Source organism: Muntiacus reevesi, chromosome 10 (assembly GCF_963930625.1).
Source record: "Muntiacus reevesi chromosome 10, mMunRee1.1, whole genome shotgun sequence".
NCBI lineage: Eukaryota > Metazoa > Chordata > Mammalia > Artiodactyla > Cervidae > Muntiacus > Muntiacus reevesi.
This window is the reverse complement of record NC_089258.1, coordinates 32,439,294-32,459,157: the sequence shown is the minus strand read 5'-3', so window position 1 is coordinate 32,459,157 and position 19,864 is coordinate 32,439,294. Positions and strand designations below refer to the sequence as shown.

At 35.3% G+C, this 19,864-nt stretch overlaps 1 protein-coding gene across 7 annotated transcripts in view; it reads left to right on the top strand.

Annotated features, from left to right (window-relative positions):
* PTBP3 (polypyrimidine tract binding protein 3) overlaps positions 1-18,440 on the top strand; it is an 87,832-nt gene extending 69,392 nt beyond the window's left edge. For 6 of the 7 annotated variants that reach the window (XM_065947614.1, XM_065947613.1, XM_065947612.1 and 3 more), the window contains 7 exons: positions 2,728-2,805; positions 4,928-5,073; positions 5,314-5,347; positions 8,286-8,378; positions 9,134-9,350; positions 12,535-12,612; positions 12,753-18,440. In XM_065947614.1, the coding sequence (XP_065803686.1) occupies positions 2,728-2,805; positions 4,928-5,073; positions 5,314-5,347; positions 8,286-8,378; positions 9,134-9,350; positions 12,535-12,612; positions 12,753-12,885 (779 nt within the window). In that variant the 3' untranslated portion in view covers positions 12,886-18,440. The remainder of the gene's footprint in view (positions 1-2,727; positions 2,806-4,927; positions 5,074-5,313; positions 5,348-8,285; positions 8,379-9,133; positions 9,351-12,534; positions 12,613-12,752) is intronic. The other variant, XR_010664652.1, reaches the window with a different exon arrangement.
* Positions 18,441-19,864: the final 1,424 nt, after the last annotated feature.

Here is a 19,864-nt window from a genome sequence, read left to right as displayed (position 1 = left end):
TTTACTGTTCATTGGGCATATCTGCCACAAGGTTGGTCTTTGTTATTTAGTCTGCTACTATATCCACATTTAAAAAAAATAATAATTGTGCCTTTTTTCCATAATATATATTGTTTGTAATGTTTCAAATGGCTCTGTATTTTGTCTAGTGACCCATAATTTATATAATGATTCTCCAATTTAGACATTAAGCTTGTTTCTTTAGGGTTTGCTATTATAAACAATAGCACTGAGAAACACTGAAACACTAATAAACTGATTTCATAGATAAAAATGTTATCTATTTATATTACCTAAATTGCTATTGGTAATACATTTTCCAAATGTAAAATACCTGTGATATAGCTATTCAAATCTTAAACCTTTTCCTGTAAAGTTTGTGTAAACCAATGTCTTAACAGGTTAATTTACTAAAATGTTTCTGCTCCTGCTTACTTGAGGAATGTAGATTTATGGAAACTTTACAAATGTTTCTTTTGTCAAATATTAACAGATGTTCTTGTACTTGGAAACAATTATTTAAAAATTGGCCCTGGAACAGTTTGCCAGTTCTTTCATTTATTGCTATTTAATGTTCAGTGAGAGTTAATATCAAAAATTTTCCTCATTTCTCTCAAACCTACTGCATATCTTCTGCCTCATACCACTCCCCCGCCATAACCACTTATATTAGACTTGTTGTTTTGTTTTTAAAGCACCTCCCTGCCTTTCTGACAAATCTCAGTGACTTACAGTAATTAGCGTTTATTCCTCTCACATAACTGACACCTAAACAACTGTGAATCAACTTTTGCAAACTTCCCTCACATGTCTTTTTGATCGAGGGTCTGGGCTGAAGGTGTCACTCCATTTGAGACGTGGCTTTCTCGTGGCAGAAGGTGAAGGAAATCAGAGAGCTGGTGTAAACCCATAATGCTTCCTAAGGCTTCTGTATAGCAGTCTGTGTTCCTGTCATGTGAGTGAATGCAGTGGCGTTGCATACAAATGTGTGTTCTGCAGGAGACACTGCAAGGCACGTAACTAGCCAGAGTTAGATGGAAGGGTCAAGTGAATACTTGGCAACCTTATTTCTTCTTTTGTTTAACTTCCCAGTGTAAATTTTCGTAACTCATATCCATATTGAAGTGTCTTGGGTGAGTCTTCCTCTATGCCTTAAAATAGTTGTTATGAAAATGAATCATTTTACCTATCATCTTCAGCCTACTTGAATATAAGTTTAGCAAGGGCAGAGATTCTTAGACACGTTATTCAGTGCTTCCTTAGCACCAGAGGGATGCTTGCCTCCTCGTGTGCTTTCAGTGATATTTCTCTTATTTCATCAGTTACTCTGTATTTCTCATTTTTGTGTCTTCATTTATTGTCAGTTCTTTCTGCTAGCTCTGTCCCTGAAGTCTCTTTATGATTATATTTTCTTGAATTATTTTAATAAATCATAGCACATATTTAACAAATTATGTTAAATAATTCTCTTTAATGAAGAGAATAAACTTAGGTGATCTTTTAACTTCTCTGGAAAATACAGCCTACATACTTCCTATAAATACGCATATCACCCTATCATTTAAAAAAAAACAAACAAATCCCTCCCTTTGACTCTTACAGTCTAGCTTCTCACTATCGCTCTAAAACTATTGCTTCCCATTTATGTTTCTCACTCTCCTAACTTTTATTGAACCCCTCTCCCTGAAATTCCGTCTCTTGATCCTGAGGGACTATAATTCATTGTTTTGTTTTCTGAGGCTGTTCTCTCTCTCTTTTTCTTGGAATGTTCCTCTTCCACTTAAGTGTACCAGTACTCCCAGGTTCTCTTTTTAGCTTTCTTCATTTCTTGTCTTCTGCCCTTTTTAGTGGAGTTTTTCTTCATATGACTTTTGCATTTATTTCTATATAGATGATTTACAAATCTGTATCTTGTAGTAGGTAGAAATTCTGAGTTTACCCCCTCATTTCCACTGTGACATTGCCATTTGAATGTCTTACTATCACCTTGACCTTAACTTGTCCTAAATCAAGCTGTTTTCCTACTAGTAATGATTCCACCATTTAGAGCTAACTCCTCTATTTGTTGATGGTGCACAGTCGCCAGGCTTCTAAATGGAGAAGGAATATCAGTCTTTGTTTGGCATCTGGTACACGCTAAGCACTGCTTTTCACTTAACGTCCAGCTCAAGTTTTGCCTCCTGAGAAGCCTTCAAACAGTCACAGAGATCCTTTGCAATCCCTTCTTCTTAGACCACTTGCAGTACATTTGTATTTAAACCTCTAGATCCTCAGCATGTGAATCTTCTGTAATTCATAATTTTAGTTTGTAAAGCCTCTCAAAGGCAAGGATTTCCTATTTCTTTTTATGAGCACAGTACCCCACAGGTACAGTATAGTTTAGTGAATATTTGATGATTTTTACATAGAAACAGTGCGCTAAATAAGGGCAAGAATATCAACCTAAATAACAAAACCAAATAAAACTAAGTAGCAAACTAATAACTCAGAATGAAATTTTAATAACATTCTAGCTGTAGTCTTGAACCTTGAACCCAGTTGAAAGGGATTAGCTTCTGCAAGTGGCAGAGGCTCTTATACAACGCAACAAGGATCATCTGTTGAACAAATCTTTACTCGTAATAGAATCTCTTTGTCAACAATATATCCTCATATGGCCATTTTATTGTGTTGATAACCATCTTTATAGAAGGTAGTGTATTTATTTCAGCTTCTCTTCCCCATTAGGTGCACCAGGAATCATTTCCTCACCATATGCAGGGGCTGCTGGATTTGCCCCTGCTATTGGATTTCCTCAAGCTACAGGTGACTCTTTTAAAGTTGAAGTTGAAATGATTTCTTATTGATGATTTATATATCCTAGGAAATTATCAAAATGAAAGATATAACCATGTTTGAAGGATTTACCAAAAAAGCATTACCCGCGTCAATCATGGAAGTGGCTTGTGGACAGTAGATGATTGTACAGCTTCCTTCTGTTTATAAATAATTCTGGTTTCATTCTGTTATCTATTCTGCATTGTCTATACTTGCCATTGGCACAGATAACTATAGGTTGACTGTATCAAATAACCTTAGGTTTGTCTCTTTGGTTATTATATAAAACAGATGAGCTGCTTGCTGATATCATAAGCAGCTCAATTGCATGTTAAATAGACTTCTGTCTTACTTACCCTTACTGCCTATAATGGCATTCAGTACTAATCATGCAGACAGCAAACATTTGAATTAATAAACATTTACTATTTTATCTGTAAGTACTTTTTTAAAAAAATTAATAGGTTTGGAAGATTACTATAGAGGATATGCATGCTGTTTTATTTCAGAAAAAAAAATATATGTATACACATTTTTTTCTTTTAGCTAGTGAAAATAAGAGAGAGAGCAATCAGTTAATACTTTGATAATGACTCTGACTCTTCCAAATAATAAGCAAAATGAATTTGATTATAACTTAAGGAGAAAAAATACTTTATGGTTTTGTGCTTAAAGAAAACACTTGAGGTTGATGATTGGAAGAGTGATGCGGTGTTAAGTCTAGTCTACATATTACCTTTATAGCTTCCAGCTGATCTGTGAATATAACTCTTTTAAACTGCAGCATAGCTACTTTCTGACAATGATCTTTGTATCCTCCCTTTCTAAGTCTGGGAATTGAAACTCTTCTCTTCAGGAGAGGGGATGAAGTTAACTAAAAAGAAAGAGTGATTTGAAAGGTTGAGGTTTATTAAAGTTTTAGGTTTCTGGTAGTTTTAAGACATTTTAACATATGTTTAGTTAAGTGAGTGATATTATCTGTCTCATTAAAATGAAGGCATTATACATTGTGTTTATGTGTTTGAAGCTCCCAAGAGCTACACATTTGGAGGTAGCGATATATGGTTTCCTTCATTTTGGGTTTTTTCTTGATATGCTGTATCTATAAAACACTGTAGTAAATATTAAGAAAGAGAAAAAAAATGCAGGAAGAGGGCTCCTGAGTTGATAAGGCTTTTCAGGTGTAATAGAGGGGTATTTGCACACACATGATTTGTGATAAAGTGGCCAGATTCTATTATAAGGAATTTTGAACTTAGAATCAATACATTAAAGAATTGGCTCATTTTACATTAACTGGGAATTTTATCTTAGACAGTTTTTAAGCTGAGAATACAAATAATTGAACCTTGAGAAGACGTGTAGTGTTTTGGGTATTGTGTGTAGTGTCAGTATTCCAGTATTGTAGGGCTTTCAGTAGTTTCTGCAGTATATAGGGGAATAGAGAGCTCTGAAAATTCTTGCTCCAAAATAATATTGAATTCCATAAATTTGTTGTTGATGGTAGTAATGTTTTATAAGTTTACAAAATGTTTTTTTCCCCCCATGCAGAATATATGTATACAATTTACCTGTTTTAGATATACAACTCAGCGATTTTTAATAAATCTACAGAGTTGTATAGTCATTATTACCACAGTCCAGTTTTAGAACATGCATTACTACCTAGTTTGCATATATGTGACTTCTGCTGAAAGGCTTTTAGAATATATATATGTAAACACACACACATATATATATGGTATAATGGTAGAAGTCAACATGAAAATTATATCTGCTTCAGAGAAATGTATTGGAATATATCTATTTCAAGAAATAGAAGGAGTACTGGTAGTTATAGACCCTTTTAAAAAACCTCATGGCTTTAAGACTGGTGAATTTGGTTGGTCTGCAAAGTGTTATATAAATAATAGAGTATTAAGTATGATAATGTCAGCAAATGAGAAACTCTACGTCCAGAGTCTGGATTGACCTCTGTTATCCTTACGGTAGCTTTGAAACGTTTTCTTCTCTATTTTTGCTTTTGTGTTCATTTATTTTCTTAAGTTGCATCAAGTGTTATAATTCTCCAGATAACTAGAATGTGAAATGCTTCTGCTGTTTTGTAAAGGTCTGTCGGTCCCAGCTGGACTAGGTCCCGGAGCGCTCGGCCCCCTCGCAATCACCTCCTCCGCTGTCACTGGAAGGATGGCCATTCCTGGGGCTGGTGGTATGCCAGGAAATTCTGTTCTGCTTGTCACCAATCTTAATCCTGATGTGAGTTGGAAAGTATCATATGTAAAAAGTCTTTCAGGAGGAAATATTGTAGCTTCTGACTTCGAGTTGAATTCAAATGGAAATGTTTAAGAATTTGTATTAAAGTTTATCACTAGTACACATAAGAAGCATGTAAAAAAGCAATGCTTGAAACACAGTCAACTCTCATTTTTACAAGTAAACTTTAAAAAATTTTTAGTTAATGAGACCCTTATATTTTGTGTTCTCCTTTTCAAACAGCTAATAACACCACATGGACTTTTTATACTATTTGGTAAGTAATTTCTTTTGCTTTACTGGTTTTTTTTTTTAAATTATTATTATTAGCTATGATGTGAATTGAGCCCATTGCATCATTCAATAATACTTACTACTGGTGTCTGTCAATTAGTATGTTTGACACAGGATGGAATAACAACGAAGATTTGTTAAGTGATTATAGATAGAACAAAGTTTTATAAGGAAATAGAGATTGTAATCAGAACATACAGCTGGAAGACCTAACCTTGCTGAGGGAATCAAATATGATGTACAGAGAAATGATAGTTAAGCTGACTTGTGAGAAATGAGGAGGTGTTGTGTTAGCCAGGCAGAAAGGGAGGGTGAATGTCTTTTCACAGATACTAGCAGTGAGAGGCAGAGCTCTCGGAACCTGGAAATGAAGGAAGCTTAGTGGAGAGGGTAAGGGTGAGACGTGTTGAAGCTGGACAGACGAACAGGGACAGGGCCACTAAGGGCTTTGTAAACTACACTAAGGAGCTTGGTCTTTAACCTAAGAACAGTGGGAATCCATAATGAGATTCAGATTTTAAAATAATCCCTAGACTTAAGTTAAAAAAAAAAATGTAACATATACTCTATATATGATTGATTAATCATAAATTTCATGAATCTTTTACTGTACTCTATGTATAGTGTTATATTACAAACAAATACAAGAACTATGAAGTAAGCAATGTTTAATATTTTAAAGATTTTTATTACAAAGTTTTTTAAATAAAAATCTTATTAACATTTAGTGAGAAATAAGATTTAATATGCTTCATTATTTTCAAAAACCTTTTCCACTTTGAATCAGCATTCCAAAATCTGATTCTAAATTCACTTTATTTTCATACTTCATGGTAGTCGTAACTGAAAAAGATAGCTCATTAGGATACACAAGGAAATTCCCTGGCAGTTCAGTGGTTAGGACTCAGTGCTTCACTGCTGGATTCTGGGTCTAGTCTCTGGTTGGGTAACTGAGCTCCTGCAAGTCACGTGGCATGGCCAAGAAAACCTTTTAATTGAAAAATATAAAAATGTGATATGAATGAAAGTGTTGCATTGTTGCTGTACTAATTAGGATACTAATTTTTTAGTCTAATCCACTAAATTTTGATGTATTTTATGTGGAAAAGGTTCCATGTTTCCTCTTGTTAAATTAGTTGATCTTGAAATCTATTGCATTAGAATAATGGGGCTAAAAACTCACTAATAATCTTCATTTGGAAAAATTTTTAATAGAATGAGAAATTGTTTCAAATTTTTTGAGTGGATAATAGGTTTTTTTAACAGCATCTTTCAGATGTAATTTACAGCCATACAATTCACTAACTTAGGTATACACCTCAGTGATTTTTAGTCAATGTACAGAGCTGTGCAGCCATCACCTGAGTTCAATTTGAGAACATCTCTGTCACCCCACAGAGATACTTCATACTCATGTTCCTATAATAGTTTCTATAATAGTTTTAATTCACGACACATTTATATGATTATCAGTAACAAAGTCATGTGTTCATGATAAATTTTCATATGTCTCTTTAGTAACCAGAGCACATTTCTTTCCAAAAATAGCTTATTTCTCACTAATTTAGAAAAAAAATCACCCTCAGCTTGAAATACAAATTGTTTATTATTTTTTAAAGGGCGTTTATTTTGGCCAGGTGGGACAGGGAAGCCTAGCATGCTACAGTCCATGGGAGTGCAAAAGAGTTGGACACTACTGAGCAAATGAGCAGCAATATTTCAGCCACTTGTCATTTCTGAAAAGGATAGCAAATTTGGGATACTTACATATATATATTTTTAGCTACTGTTCATCTCTCAGTTTAGTTGCTCATAGGGGCTTGCCCATAAGATAACCAGTTCTCCTTTGTGTGACCTGAGAACTGTCATAGTTATTCTCCCATCCTGTTACACAGTGTGGTAATTGTGCTACTGTTTAAGGATCTTATTTTTACGATATTGGTGATGCCCTGTTCCACATGAACTGCAATATATTTTAGCACACTAAATGGGAAAAAATGGGAAAATGTCCTTCACATTGTAGAAAATTTCCACCTATAATTTCTTCTATATGTTGAAAATTAGTAAAATGTAGTTTTTCATATTGGTTTATATAAACAAATCAGGATAAATAACAGCTTATTATCCTCTCGGGCTTCCCTGATAATTCAGTTGATAAAGAATCCACCTACAATGCAGAAGACCCTGGTTTGATTCCTGGTTTGGGAAGATCCACTGGAGAAGGGATAGGCTACCCACTCCAATATTCTGACCTGGAGAATTCCATGGACTGTATGGCCCATAGGGTCACAAAGAGTCGGACACAACTGAATGACTTTCACTTTCACTTTCACTTTCACTATCCTCCCACACTCCAGTGAATTCATTTTGCCTGCTTTTGGGGATGTGGGTCCTACTTTGGGGAACACTAGTATAGAAAAATTGGATGTAATGAGATCAATTTGGGAGGCTATTGTGATTGTCCAGTTGTGAAATAGTGATAATAGCTTCAGTGATAGGGAGGATGGGGAGAAGTGGACAAATGTGAGAGATATTTAGGCCATAGAATCAATGAGTACTGGTAGTTGATAGGATGTAAGAACTTAAGGAAAGGAGTAGGTCAAAAGATGACTCCCAGGTATCTGACCAGAGCAAATACATGCATGATGATACTGTTTATCAAGAGAGTTAGTGAACATAGGAGGGGACAGAAAAGGGGAGATGAGTTGGTTTGGAATATATTAAACTTGAAGTATTTATGGGACATCCACTTGAAGGGATTAATAAATCTAGAATATAGATACAAATTTGGAAGCATATGTATGAAATTGCTCAGGGAAAGCATATAGCATGAGAAAAGAAGCTTTCTTTAAATATATTGTTAAAATTAATTGAACATTACACAGTCAACACTAAAAAACTGTTTTGTTTTTTTTAATTAGGAGTATATGGTGATGTACATCGAGTGAAGATAATGTTTAATAAGAAAGAAAATGCATTGGTTCAGATGGCAGATGCAAATCAAGCTCAACTAGGTACTAGTGATTAATAATAGTCATTATTATATGTGCATATTATATGCTCCTTTTGTATGTGAATTTTCCTGTGAAGTAAACTTACGGCTTAAGTAGAAAGAGTTCCTCTTTATGTCAGTGTCTGCATTATTATTTGGATCTGCTTACATTTTAAGATTTAAAGATGTTTATAACTCTTTGAAGTTCATTTATCTGTTTGAACTTATCATTGATGTTTAGAACTTTGACTCTAGATTTTTCCATTAGCTTTAAACTAATAAACATGACTTGTTTTCTTTCATTTTATTTGTTTGCTTGTTTCTTTTCCTTCTAAGTTTTCTAGAACTGTTGCTTAAAAGTTGCTTAAAAGTGCAAGAAAGTATCATTTTGCTATCTCACCATTCATTTTTATAGTGGCTGTTGAAATATTACTAGTCAGATATTTATTTTAAAAAGCTTTACTTGAGAGTAATTTATTCAGTAGCCATTTCCTGAGCTCATGTTATATTTCAGGCATTCTGAAACGTTTTAGCACTCTGCTAGGAAAATAGGTATTTTTTGTTGTATTGCTTTTCATTATGGTAAATGAAAACTCATATGGTAAATAAAAAACTCATTTAATATATTTTCATATGTAAGAGTTTTTAAATTTAAAACTGTTTAAGCCCTCAAACTGACAATATAATTTTAAATGACTAAATAAAAAGAATTATGATAGTTTTACAGAGACTCTACCTTAATACCCAGAATTTCCTTATTTTCTTCTTATGCACCAGCAATGAACCATCTGAGCGGTCAGAGACTTTATGGGAAAGTGCTTCGTGCTACACTGTCCAAGCATCAAGCAGTTCAGCTTCCTCGAGAGGGACAAGAAGACCAAGGTCTGACTAAGGATTTTAGCAATAGTCCTTTGCATCGCTTTAAAAAACCTGGCTCTAAAAACTTCCAGAATATTTTCCCCCCATCAGCTACTCTGCATCTTTCCAACATCCCGTATGTATCTTAATTTGTTACTATTCATTTCAGTGATTAATAACCTAGGGTATATGGTTTGGGGAGATAAAAACAAATTATTCTTAATGTAGTAGTAGAAATTCAATAATTTCTTGTCAGATGATTTATTTGCCATCATCTCTTAAGAAGTTTATCTAAACTTACACTCCAAAAGTAAAGGTAGCAGTGTTTAAAATTTTTCTTTCCAAACAGGGAATTAGCAGCTAGTTACCTTTCAGTTATGGAAGGACAAAATTACATTTATGTAGAAATATTCCATTGGTACATACTTATTCATCCTTCTGTAGAAGTAAAGACCCTTCAGTAACCAGCATAGCAAAATCAAATAATTTATGTTTTTAAGAATTTGGTAAGCTTCCCGGGTTGCTCGGTGGTAAAGAATCTGCCTGCCAGTGCAGGAGACGCAGGAGACACAAGTTCAGCCCCTGGGTTGGAAAGATCCCCTGGAGTAGGAAATGTCAACCTTCTCCAGTATTCTTGCCTGGAAGGTGCCATGGACAGAGAAGCCTGCTGGTCTTGTGGTTACAACCCATGGGGTTACAAAGAGTCAGAGGCAACTGAGCATGCATGCAAGAATTTGGTAAAACTGAATTCTCTGTTTTTTAACCTACAAGCCACATACATATCTAAAAGCTAGAAATTATTTTCTTATAACCAGTCTGTAGTAACCAGTGTTGTAGCAGACTTGTTCTTTAGTCATCATCTAGCTTAGAGATTGACAGACTACAGCCCATGGGCCAAATCCACCTGTAAGGCCCATGAGCTAAGATCAGTTTTTACATTTTCAGTGGTTGGGGAAAAACAAAAGAAGAATGTTTTGTGATTTGAGAAAATTACATAAAATTTCATCTTCCACGAAAAAGTTTCAGGGAACACAGCCACATTTATTGATTTATGTATTAGCTATGGCTGCTTTTGAGCCAGTATGACAAAGCTGAATTGTTAGACTAGAGGCTGTATGATCATCAAAGGCTAAGAAATATAAAACTGGAAATCCCAGTTTTAATTTGTGAAATCCTTGACCAAAAAAGATGGCCGTTTTATATAACATGAAGGAGGATAAGCTTTGGAAAGAAAGGGTAAAAGCTTGGGGGGTATAGTTGTATGTGGTCATGTGTGTGAAAAGTTAAAAGACTTTTAACTTTGGAAAAAGTTAAAAGGGAGTGGAAAAGGGTACAGTTCTGGGACATTTCTGAAAATGAGAATGGCCGTTGAATAGGAACAGAAAATAATTATTCAAAATACTGTTGAATGCCCAGGCTCCTCACTAGTCTCCAGTTGGGCACATGGAGAAACTTTGCATCTGAACTGGGCAGTGGCTCAAGCCTTATACCTTCCAGGCAACAGGAGGAGTAGCTTTAGAAAAAAAATCTCAATTATGTGCATCTAAAATTTAGCACCTCATTACTACAGAATGAGGGAGAGAGGCCACATATTTAAAGACTAAATCAGGCTCCCTCTTAAGGACATTTGTCCAGGAGCTGGTCTCAGGTTTTAGCCTACACTGGACATGTAGGTAGGAGAGAGAAAGTATGTTAATATATTTTTAGCCATCTACCAGGTATTGGGCACTGTGCTGGTGTCTTAACATGCATTACCTCATTTAATCTCCATAATAATCTTATTTTTAAAATTGTGGTTAAATACATAACCACTTTAGCCACATTATGTACTTTCATAGTGTGCAACCATCACTGGTATCCATCTGGAAATCCTTGTCATCATCTCACATTGAAGCTCTGTACCAGTTAGACAATCTCTGTCTGTTTCTCTTTACGCTGTCTCTGGTAACCACCATTCTGTGTTCTTTCTGTAGCAGTTTATCCCTAATAACCTTTGTAGTAAAGGTTGTTAGTTTCATTTTAACACTGAAAGTTAGAGGCTCAGTTTAAGTAACTTACTCAGGAGTGACATTCCAGGTGAATGACCAATAGGATGCAAATTCAGATCTGTCTCCTAGCAGAGCCAGTTGTTGTTCTGTAAGCCCGTCCTTGCTGGTTGTTGTGGAATGAGGAGTCTACTTTTAGTCAACGGACTGTCATGTGGTAGACCACTGTATTAGTTGTCCACTGCTATGTAACAGATCACTCCAAAACCTAACAGCTTAGCACAGTAGTAGATGTTCTTTATCTCAAACTGTTACTGTGAGTCAGGAATCCAGAAGTGGCTTAGGTTTTGGCTAATTCTCCCACAAAATAGCAGCATCTGAAGGCTGTACTGGGGCTAGAGTCCACTTCCAAAGTGGCTCCCTCATATGCTTAGTCCGTTCCTTGCCACAAGGACCTGTCCATAGGGCTCCTTGACTGTCCTCATGAAAAGGCAACTGGTTTCTTCCAAAGATAATCATTCAAGAAAGGGCAAGGTGGAAATCACAGTCTCTCAGCCTCAGAAGTCACGTGTCATTTCTGTAATACCCTGAGGTTTAACAGAGGACATCCTTATTCTGTATGGGAGAGGGGTACCCAAAAGGTATAAATACTGGGAGGCAAGAGTAGTTGGGGGCTCTTTTAGAACGTGGTTGGCACATATACATGTTCATAATTATCCTGAAAGTAATTGAAAAGGTACTGGATTAGTACTAAAAATATACTGGACTAGTAGTGGACTATAGAAGACAAATCAGAGCTAGGGAAGGGGTTTGGAAGTACTAGTTAGGTACTAAAGCCATATGGGTAATAATCCCATTGAAAGAGTAAATATAGAAAGATTTTCTTGTCTTTAGATACTGCCCATGTCTTATGCAAAAGAATTGAGACAAAATTCCATTGTCTGAAGACATGCATGCATCAATCTTGAACGTTTTTTCTTTTCTTGTGCAACTCTATGGAAAACCCACTAGGCTTCTCTATCCATTGGATTTTCCAGGCAAGAATACTGGAGTGGGTTGCTCTTTCCTCCTCCAGGGGATCTTCCAACCCAGGGATCAAACCCAAGTCTCCTGCATCTTCTGCATTGCAGGCAGATTTTTCACCACTAAGCCATCACGGAAACCTAACCTTGAAGATCTCTAAGGGCACTTGCAAATCATGTCCTCATTGCATGGCTTTATGCTCTTTGTAATGTGAGATATTCTAGAGACCTGATGATGTCAGGAGTTAATCTTAGCTTCATTTGAAAACTAGGGATAAGATAATTGACTGTCTCTGTGATGATGTTTTCACAGCCCCTCTGTTACAGTAGATGACCTGAAGAATCTTTTCACAGAAGCTGGATGTTCAGTGAAGGCTTTTAAATTCTTCCAGTAAGTCCATTCTTCTAAAAAATACATTAACATGGTTTGCAAATATTTATGGTAATTTAATGAAGTCTTCTAGGGTTAGGGAAGAGGTTTGTAGGCAAAATTAATTCTGTGTACTTTTTCTGTTTCTTCTGCCACTTTAGGAAAGATCGCAAAATGGCACTCATTCAGTTGGGATCTGTGGAAGAAGCAATCCAGGCCCTCATTGAGCTTCATAACCATGACCTTGGAGAAAATCATCACCTCAGAGTTTCCTTCTCAAAATCTACAATCTGACTTTTCTGTGAATTTTTCTCCTAAGACTGGACCATAATTTCAGTAAAACCTTCAGACATAGACTGAAGCAGCTCAAGACCAATTCTGCCTCTTTTTCAAAAATAACTCTTTCTGAGTTTGATGTTCAAGTATATTAAAAAAATCAAGGGATGTTCTCTTTTCCCATTTCTCCCCTCTGCCAGTACGTCATCAGAGGCGTGTTTTTCCTGTGTACCGTTGTTTCTAAAATGAAAATAATTTTCAGGAAAACAATTTTTTTCCAGTAATTTAATTCCCTATATTAAAAATTGGATTTCAAGAGGACAGACTTTCTTTTAATTTGGGTCCAGATCAGCCTTATACAACATTTCTAAACTCCTTTGTACTTTGAAAAATTTAAACTATAGACTTTTAAAATTACTTGACGTAAGTAATTTAAATGACCTACAACCAAGTTTTTAACTTTATGATTCAGAAATTTGAGTCCTGTAGGAAACTATGTTCTCTTATAAGTTATAACAGTTATTTGGCATATATTGATACTTATTATACATAAATTGGGTTGTATTGGAAGCAAATTGATAAACTCGCATGGTTTCTTTCAGTTTTTTTTTTTCCCACTGTAAGACACTCCTTTGCATATCTTTAACTTTTTGAAACTATTTGGAGAATGAAATGTCTCAATTGTCTCCAAGGAAATTATGTGGAATCCAACCAGGATCTATTAAGGTCTCAGAATAATTAATTTTATTCGGGAAAATCATGTTTTAAATTTCACAATGACAGTTGCCTAGTAATATGATCTTGGAAAATTTAAAAAGAAAAATAATCCTACTTATAAACTACTTTTTTATAGTTGTTTTCAGAAAAAAAAAGTTTACAGTCTTAAGGAAAATATTCAGGTCTATCATATGGTTTGACAGATTTTTTAAAAGTTATTTTTGGTAAAGTCTTCTTTTAGAAAAAAAATTAATCTCAAGGGTTTTTTGTACCACTATAATCTCTAATACTTATTCAGAATTGCTGTGTATTTACTTAATTTCCTATTATGTGCCTTATTATGTGCTTATGATATAATAGGTTAGAGTTTTATCCAAGTATCTTAAACGCTATATTGTGGGCTTGGTGAGCATTTGTTTTCTCTTTCCTTGTTTTGGCAAGACTTTTAAAGTTTTGTTTTGTTTTTTCAATCGCAATTTTAAGTGATTTTCAAGAAGTAATAGTTGCTATTCAAATTTTTGGTGCTTTGGTGTAGAGGTGGGGTGGGGAAGGGTTAAATGGTTTTGGGAATAACTCAGTGCACACCTGTAGGCCTCTTCATATCGTGACCAGTGGTGGTCATTGCGCTGATAGCATACCAGTTTGGGGCTATACAATGCAGTCTCCGTTTCCGGATCTCGTCTAATCTTTATCACCCATTAGGATTTGTCTCAGGACTGCTTGGTTTCTGTCATATGCCCAAGTGAGCACTTGCTTTTCTTTGTTAATGAAGCTCCAGTTCTGAGTGCGGGCCCACATATATGCAGTATGGGAAGGAGTGGGTTCTTGCTCACACTCTGTCCCTCTCTTTTCAGTTGAATGTAAGCATATGTTTTAATGTTGTTTCAGTGATTGTATAATGTAAAATTATTTCTTTTAAATTAGATACTTTGCATTGATTACTTATTCCTTCAGTGCTTGAGTAGATTTTTTAAAGCAGAATTTGTTAAAAGGGTCATTTTTGTCTACCCCTTTTTCACTTTTCTCAGATTCTCAGAGTGGCTCATCTCACCTTTTAAAAGAATATCTCAATCTCTTATTATATTCCAGCCATTAAATTAAACAGGAAAATTTTAACAAAAAAAATTTGCAAAAATATTGGAGAATACAAAAGATTGTGGATTGTTCAAAAACAAAATTCCCTCAACGCTGAGCAACAGTTAGTTGGAAGAATATGAAGGACACTAAATTGAGATCTTTGAAATGGATCAGTTTTAGTATTGGCTGGTAGGTGTACTCATATATCTAGGTTTTTGGGTTTTTTTTCACTTATAAAATATATTTTTACCAAAACACTGAGTAAGAGGGAAGGGAGAAAAAACCAGTTTCTTTAAGAAATCACTCCAAGTTTGCTTCATTTTCTTCCTTCTCTACAAGCGCTATTGTAATTTTCAGTTATATTTTAAATTGGATTTTTTTTTTTCTTTTTGAGTTAGAAATCACTGTGTAGTTTGAATTCATGATTCTCGTAACATTCAGTGTAAGTGTAGCAGAAGTGTAGCAGAAGGGAGATCATAAATGGTGTTGAATGTAATTTTGAAGTAGGAAATGGCCTTTTATATTTGAGAGAGAACATTTGAATCCTTTTCAGGGCTTTGTGTGTGTGTGTGTGTATAGATGAGTGTATATACATACATACACTCCTATGATGTTGTACATACATATGTACATTACATACATCTTAAATTATTGACCAAAAACATTAATCAAATTAAGATTTGGAAAAGTGAGATATTCTTATTTAAAACTGTGTTCGAAACCATCAGTTTGTGTCTAAAATTAGCTGTAGCACATGGATGTTGTTCATATTGGGCTGTTTGCTCTTTGAATTATAGAGGTCTACAGTATTTGTGTTGACATAGTTTCTGTAAAAAGATTAAAAAATATCAGGGCAGTGAAAAAACTAGATCTTTGTATTTTTTGTTTTGGCATGCAGTTAGTTGATATCTTCTAAGCAATGTTTTGTTGTTGTTGTTGAGCTGTCGTAGTATCCTATTTTAAAGTTTATTTACTTTATTTCCAGGAGAATTGTCTTATTTTTGGAGGTGTCTGACTTTGACACAAATTATACATATTCAGGACTTTTAAAAATAGCAGTACAAAATGAATAACTAACAAAAACCTATAGTATGGAACTCTGAAAAAAAAAAAATAGCAGTACACATTAAATGGTAGCAATTTATGCCAAAAAGTTTTGAGATTTAAATAACTTGCATAGTAGTAAATTGTGTTTTGTGTGAGATACAAATAGGAAAATAAGCTTAATAATTTGATAATCTACTGGAGAGTATCAGAATTGCCCAGTAGTGCCTACGGAATGCCTTAAATTCTTTGTTTGAGGCTAAGTTACTTGTAGTCATGTTTCTGACTTTGTTGTTGAAAGTTACAAATCTCATAGTTTCTAGAGACACAGTTTTTGCCTGCCTGATTCCTTATGGGAGCAGTGTTTCTTTGGCTCCACCAATGGGACCCCACTCCAGTACTCCTGCCTGGAAAATCCCGTGGACAGAGGAGCCTGGTGGGCTGCAGTCCATGGGGTCGCGAAGAGTCGGACGCGACTGAGCGGCTTCACTTTCACTTTTATGCATTGGAGAAGGAAATGGCAACCCACTCCAGTGCTCTTGCTGGAAAATTCCGTGGACGGAGGGGCCTGGTAGGCTGCAGTCCACGGGGTCGCGAAGAGTCGGATGTGACTGAGTGACTTCACTTTCACTTTTCACTTTTATGCATTGGAGAAGGAAATGGCAACCCACTCCAGTGTTCTTGCCTGGAGAATCCCAGGGATGGGGTCACACAGAGTCGGACACGACTGAAGTGACTTAGTAGCAGTAGCAGTATGGTCATCATAGGTTCTGCTTCAGTTGATTAGTAGTAACGCTCTTGAATGTCTCTGTTCAGTTTTATATAAACTTTTGGAAACTTCCATGTTATTAAGCAGCCAGGTTATACACTGATTGTATTATCATGTAATTCCCCTTATGTTCCCACTAAATATTTTTTGGACGAAAGATGACAAGCTCAAGAGTATGTGTCCCCCTGTCCCCAGTGAGTCACTTAAAAACCTTATTTGCCAAATTGTCAGGCTCTCTCTTAGAAAAACTACTGTGTACTGCTATTTTTAAAACCAAAAAGACACCATGACTATGGGTAAAAGCATTCTTCTTAACCTTTCCTTTGTCTTGATCTGTTGTTAACAAGAATAAAACTGCCAGACTTAAAATAATCTACTATTGTGCTAAAAAGAAATACCATTTAGATTGCACAAAACTTTTCCCTTAAAGAAAATGTAATTCAGCTGTCTCTTAATTCAGCTGTGTTATTATCTAGAAGACTATTTGCAGTCTTTTTTCAGAGCAAATTTTAACAGCTAGTTGTGAATGGTTTAAAAAATAAAAAATTACTGAAATATCAGTTTGGGGGGTTTTCTAGAGGGAGAAAAACAAAAGAAACAGGACCAAAGTTTATGTGCCTTCTTCAGTAGTCTTAACTGCTCTTTCTTCCTATTTGAGGTTTAGGTGGTAGTATCAATATTCTGGTTTTCAGGAAATGCATACTATATAATTTTAAAAGAATGTTATCCCACAGACCATTCTTTCAAGGAAACAGTTGTAACTGTAAAATGAAGTCTCAGTTATACTTTTTGCCTTCCTCATATAATATTCATAGCATGTGCAGGTCCAAGGACAGAGCTGCTGTAAGTCTTTGTGGTAGTCATCTTCATTTCTGTAACCTGAGGCATATGTTCCAGAGAACAGGGGTATTTTTCTGGCCCAGTGACCTTGGTGATAATAGTCATGGTTGAAAGCTGCTTATGGCAAGCTTAAATCAGCACTGTAAACAGATTTTTGTTGTTGTTGTTTTTAGGTTATTTTTAGTTCTTGAACCTGTGTAGTAGTTGTAATAATAAATATTTAAGTATTTTTGATGTCATTTAAAAAATCATACTCTGGCCTTTTTTCCCTTTACCACTGATACCCAGATCTGTAAAAAATTCATCCCACATCCAAAAAGTACTAATTATAAAGATTGCTAACCAAGCAGAGTTTTGCATCAAAACGTCACCTCATTGCTCTGACCAAAGACTGACTGTTCTGGTTTTGACTCCTTTCTGTTAAGCATTTTTTCCCAAGCTCCTTTCTGAAAGAAGACCCAGTGCAAAGCGGCCTTTACTTTCTATTTCCTATCGGTGAATAGACTACTTAGAGAAAATGGGAGTTTAAATGTGAACAGAATGGGTTAGATGATAAGGGTTCAATGGGCATTTTCAGTACTGTATTTAAGAAAAAAAAATAGCACAGCTAGGAGCCTCTGACATTGTCTCGTGTTTTATGTGGTCTGTTCATAAAATTCCCTTTTTCAGTTTATAAGAATGTTCATCTAACAGAAGTAAATGCTGTAAATATTTGTAACAACATTTTTTTAAACCAGGCCAAAAAAGGGGGGAAAAAAGCGGTTTTGGGGAACAAGTTGACATATAAAGTGGTTTTATATAAAACATCAATTGTCTTGTATATTTTGATAAGCTGCAGTTCCAGCTTTCATTTGTAACACGGTTTGTGGCTTTGGAAGAAAAGGATTCTGTGTTTGTCGAAGTGAATCATGTTATAAATGCAAAGAGATGACAAAATATTAAAAAACATATTTTCTAAGTGTGTAGTGCATGGTTAATTAAAGCTTCTGTACACTACAGTATATTCCATTTTCGTTCAGTTTATATATTTGCTGCCTATTGATATCTCTACTCTCTTTTCCTAACAAGTATAGCATTGTAGCATGCCTTTTAATAAATGTCATGACATCTGTACTCTCTTAAAATATTTCTGTGTTCTTGTCTGTACTTTGGGTTTCCCCTTGTCTTACCTGTAATTCTAATGATGTCATATTTTCTTTTCTTTCTCATAACCATCCATCTAAACTTGTTACAGTCACAGCATAACAGGCACATGTGCAGATAGCTTTAAAAACTGAACAACCCTAAGTTTGCTGATCATCTCTCCTTTAGTTCAGGCGCATTTCTCGTTTTGAGAAACAAAGTGCTTTTCTAATCATCCTACAAGTAGCTTTGTCAATGGCACGCCCCCTCTGTACAAGTAAACGTTGGTATATCTGCGTGAGTGCTGTCTTTTGCTATCTTTCTGTGTATATATATATCTCTCTCTCCTTTCTCTCTCTCTTTCACACACACAGACAATATATGTACAATGCCAAACCAGAGTTGGAGCATTTTTTCCAGTTTTTGGCTTCCCTAGGGAGCAAATATACTAATCTTGAGACATGAGGTGTGATCTCAAACCAAGTTTGTGTTCTTTTCAATTAAAGGGTAACATAGTTACCAGCTGCCTATATATTTCTTCTCCATAGACAAATGTTTTATTTTTAGGTTCTTTAAAGTATTACTGGATTATGGGAGTCTAAGCAGTCATTTATTTTAATCTTTTATTTTAGGATCTTTTGGAAGTGGGAATTTGTGTGTGTGTGTGGTTATTTTTAATGGCATAGAGGACTCTGTAACTACTGCTGATCTTTGCTTGCTCATCTGAAAATCTCTTGTCTCCATGAATGTTACTAGATCAATTTTTTTTTTTTTTTTTTTTAAGATCTAGAGGCATTTTTATCAGGGAAAGGTAAAATAACCCTATGGCCAAAACAGTTTTTGTAAACTTCTATAAACTTTTTTTGACCATGAAATGCTTATTTACACAGCAGAGGCTTATAACCATCGTTGAGTCACACACAGTCTTGGATGGATCTAAGTAATCTAGAAAATGGATCTAAGAGCCCACGTAGTTCAGTTTTCACCTTTTTAAAATGAGCGGCTCAAGGAAGTAACTTGCCCAAGGCAACATGGCAGCTCCTGGCAGAGTCTGGACTACAACCCAGGTCTCCTTGACATTATCCAGCACTCTCTGGATAATGCACTGCATAATGCAGCCTGGCATTGCAGTTCTGTCCTGCCAAGTGGTGTGAGTTCAGTATTAAAGGTCTATACCTGGGATTGGGGTACTGATGTACTTTTCTGAGAACTGCCAAGACCAGTTTAAAGAAACTGCATATGTGATGGGGGTGTTAATTTCTGCCAAAGAGTAAAAGTTCTTACCTATTTCTGAAAACTTAAAAAGTGTAATTTCAAGTTGCAAATTTGAGAAAGCTAACTTTTGAAAAATGTAATTACTTATATGTATTAGTTTGTTAGAGCTGACATAACAAAGTACCACAGCCTGGGCAGCTTAACCAACAGAAA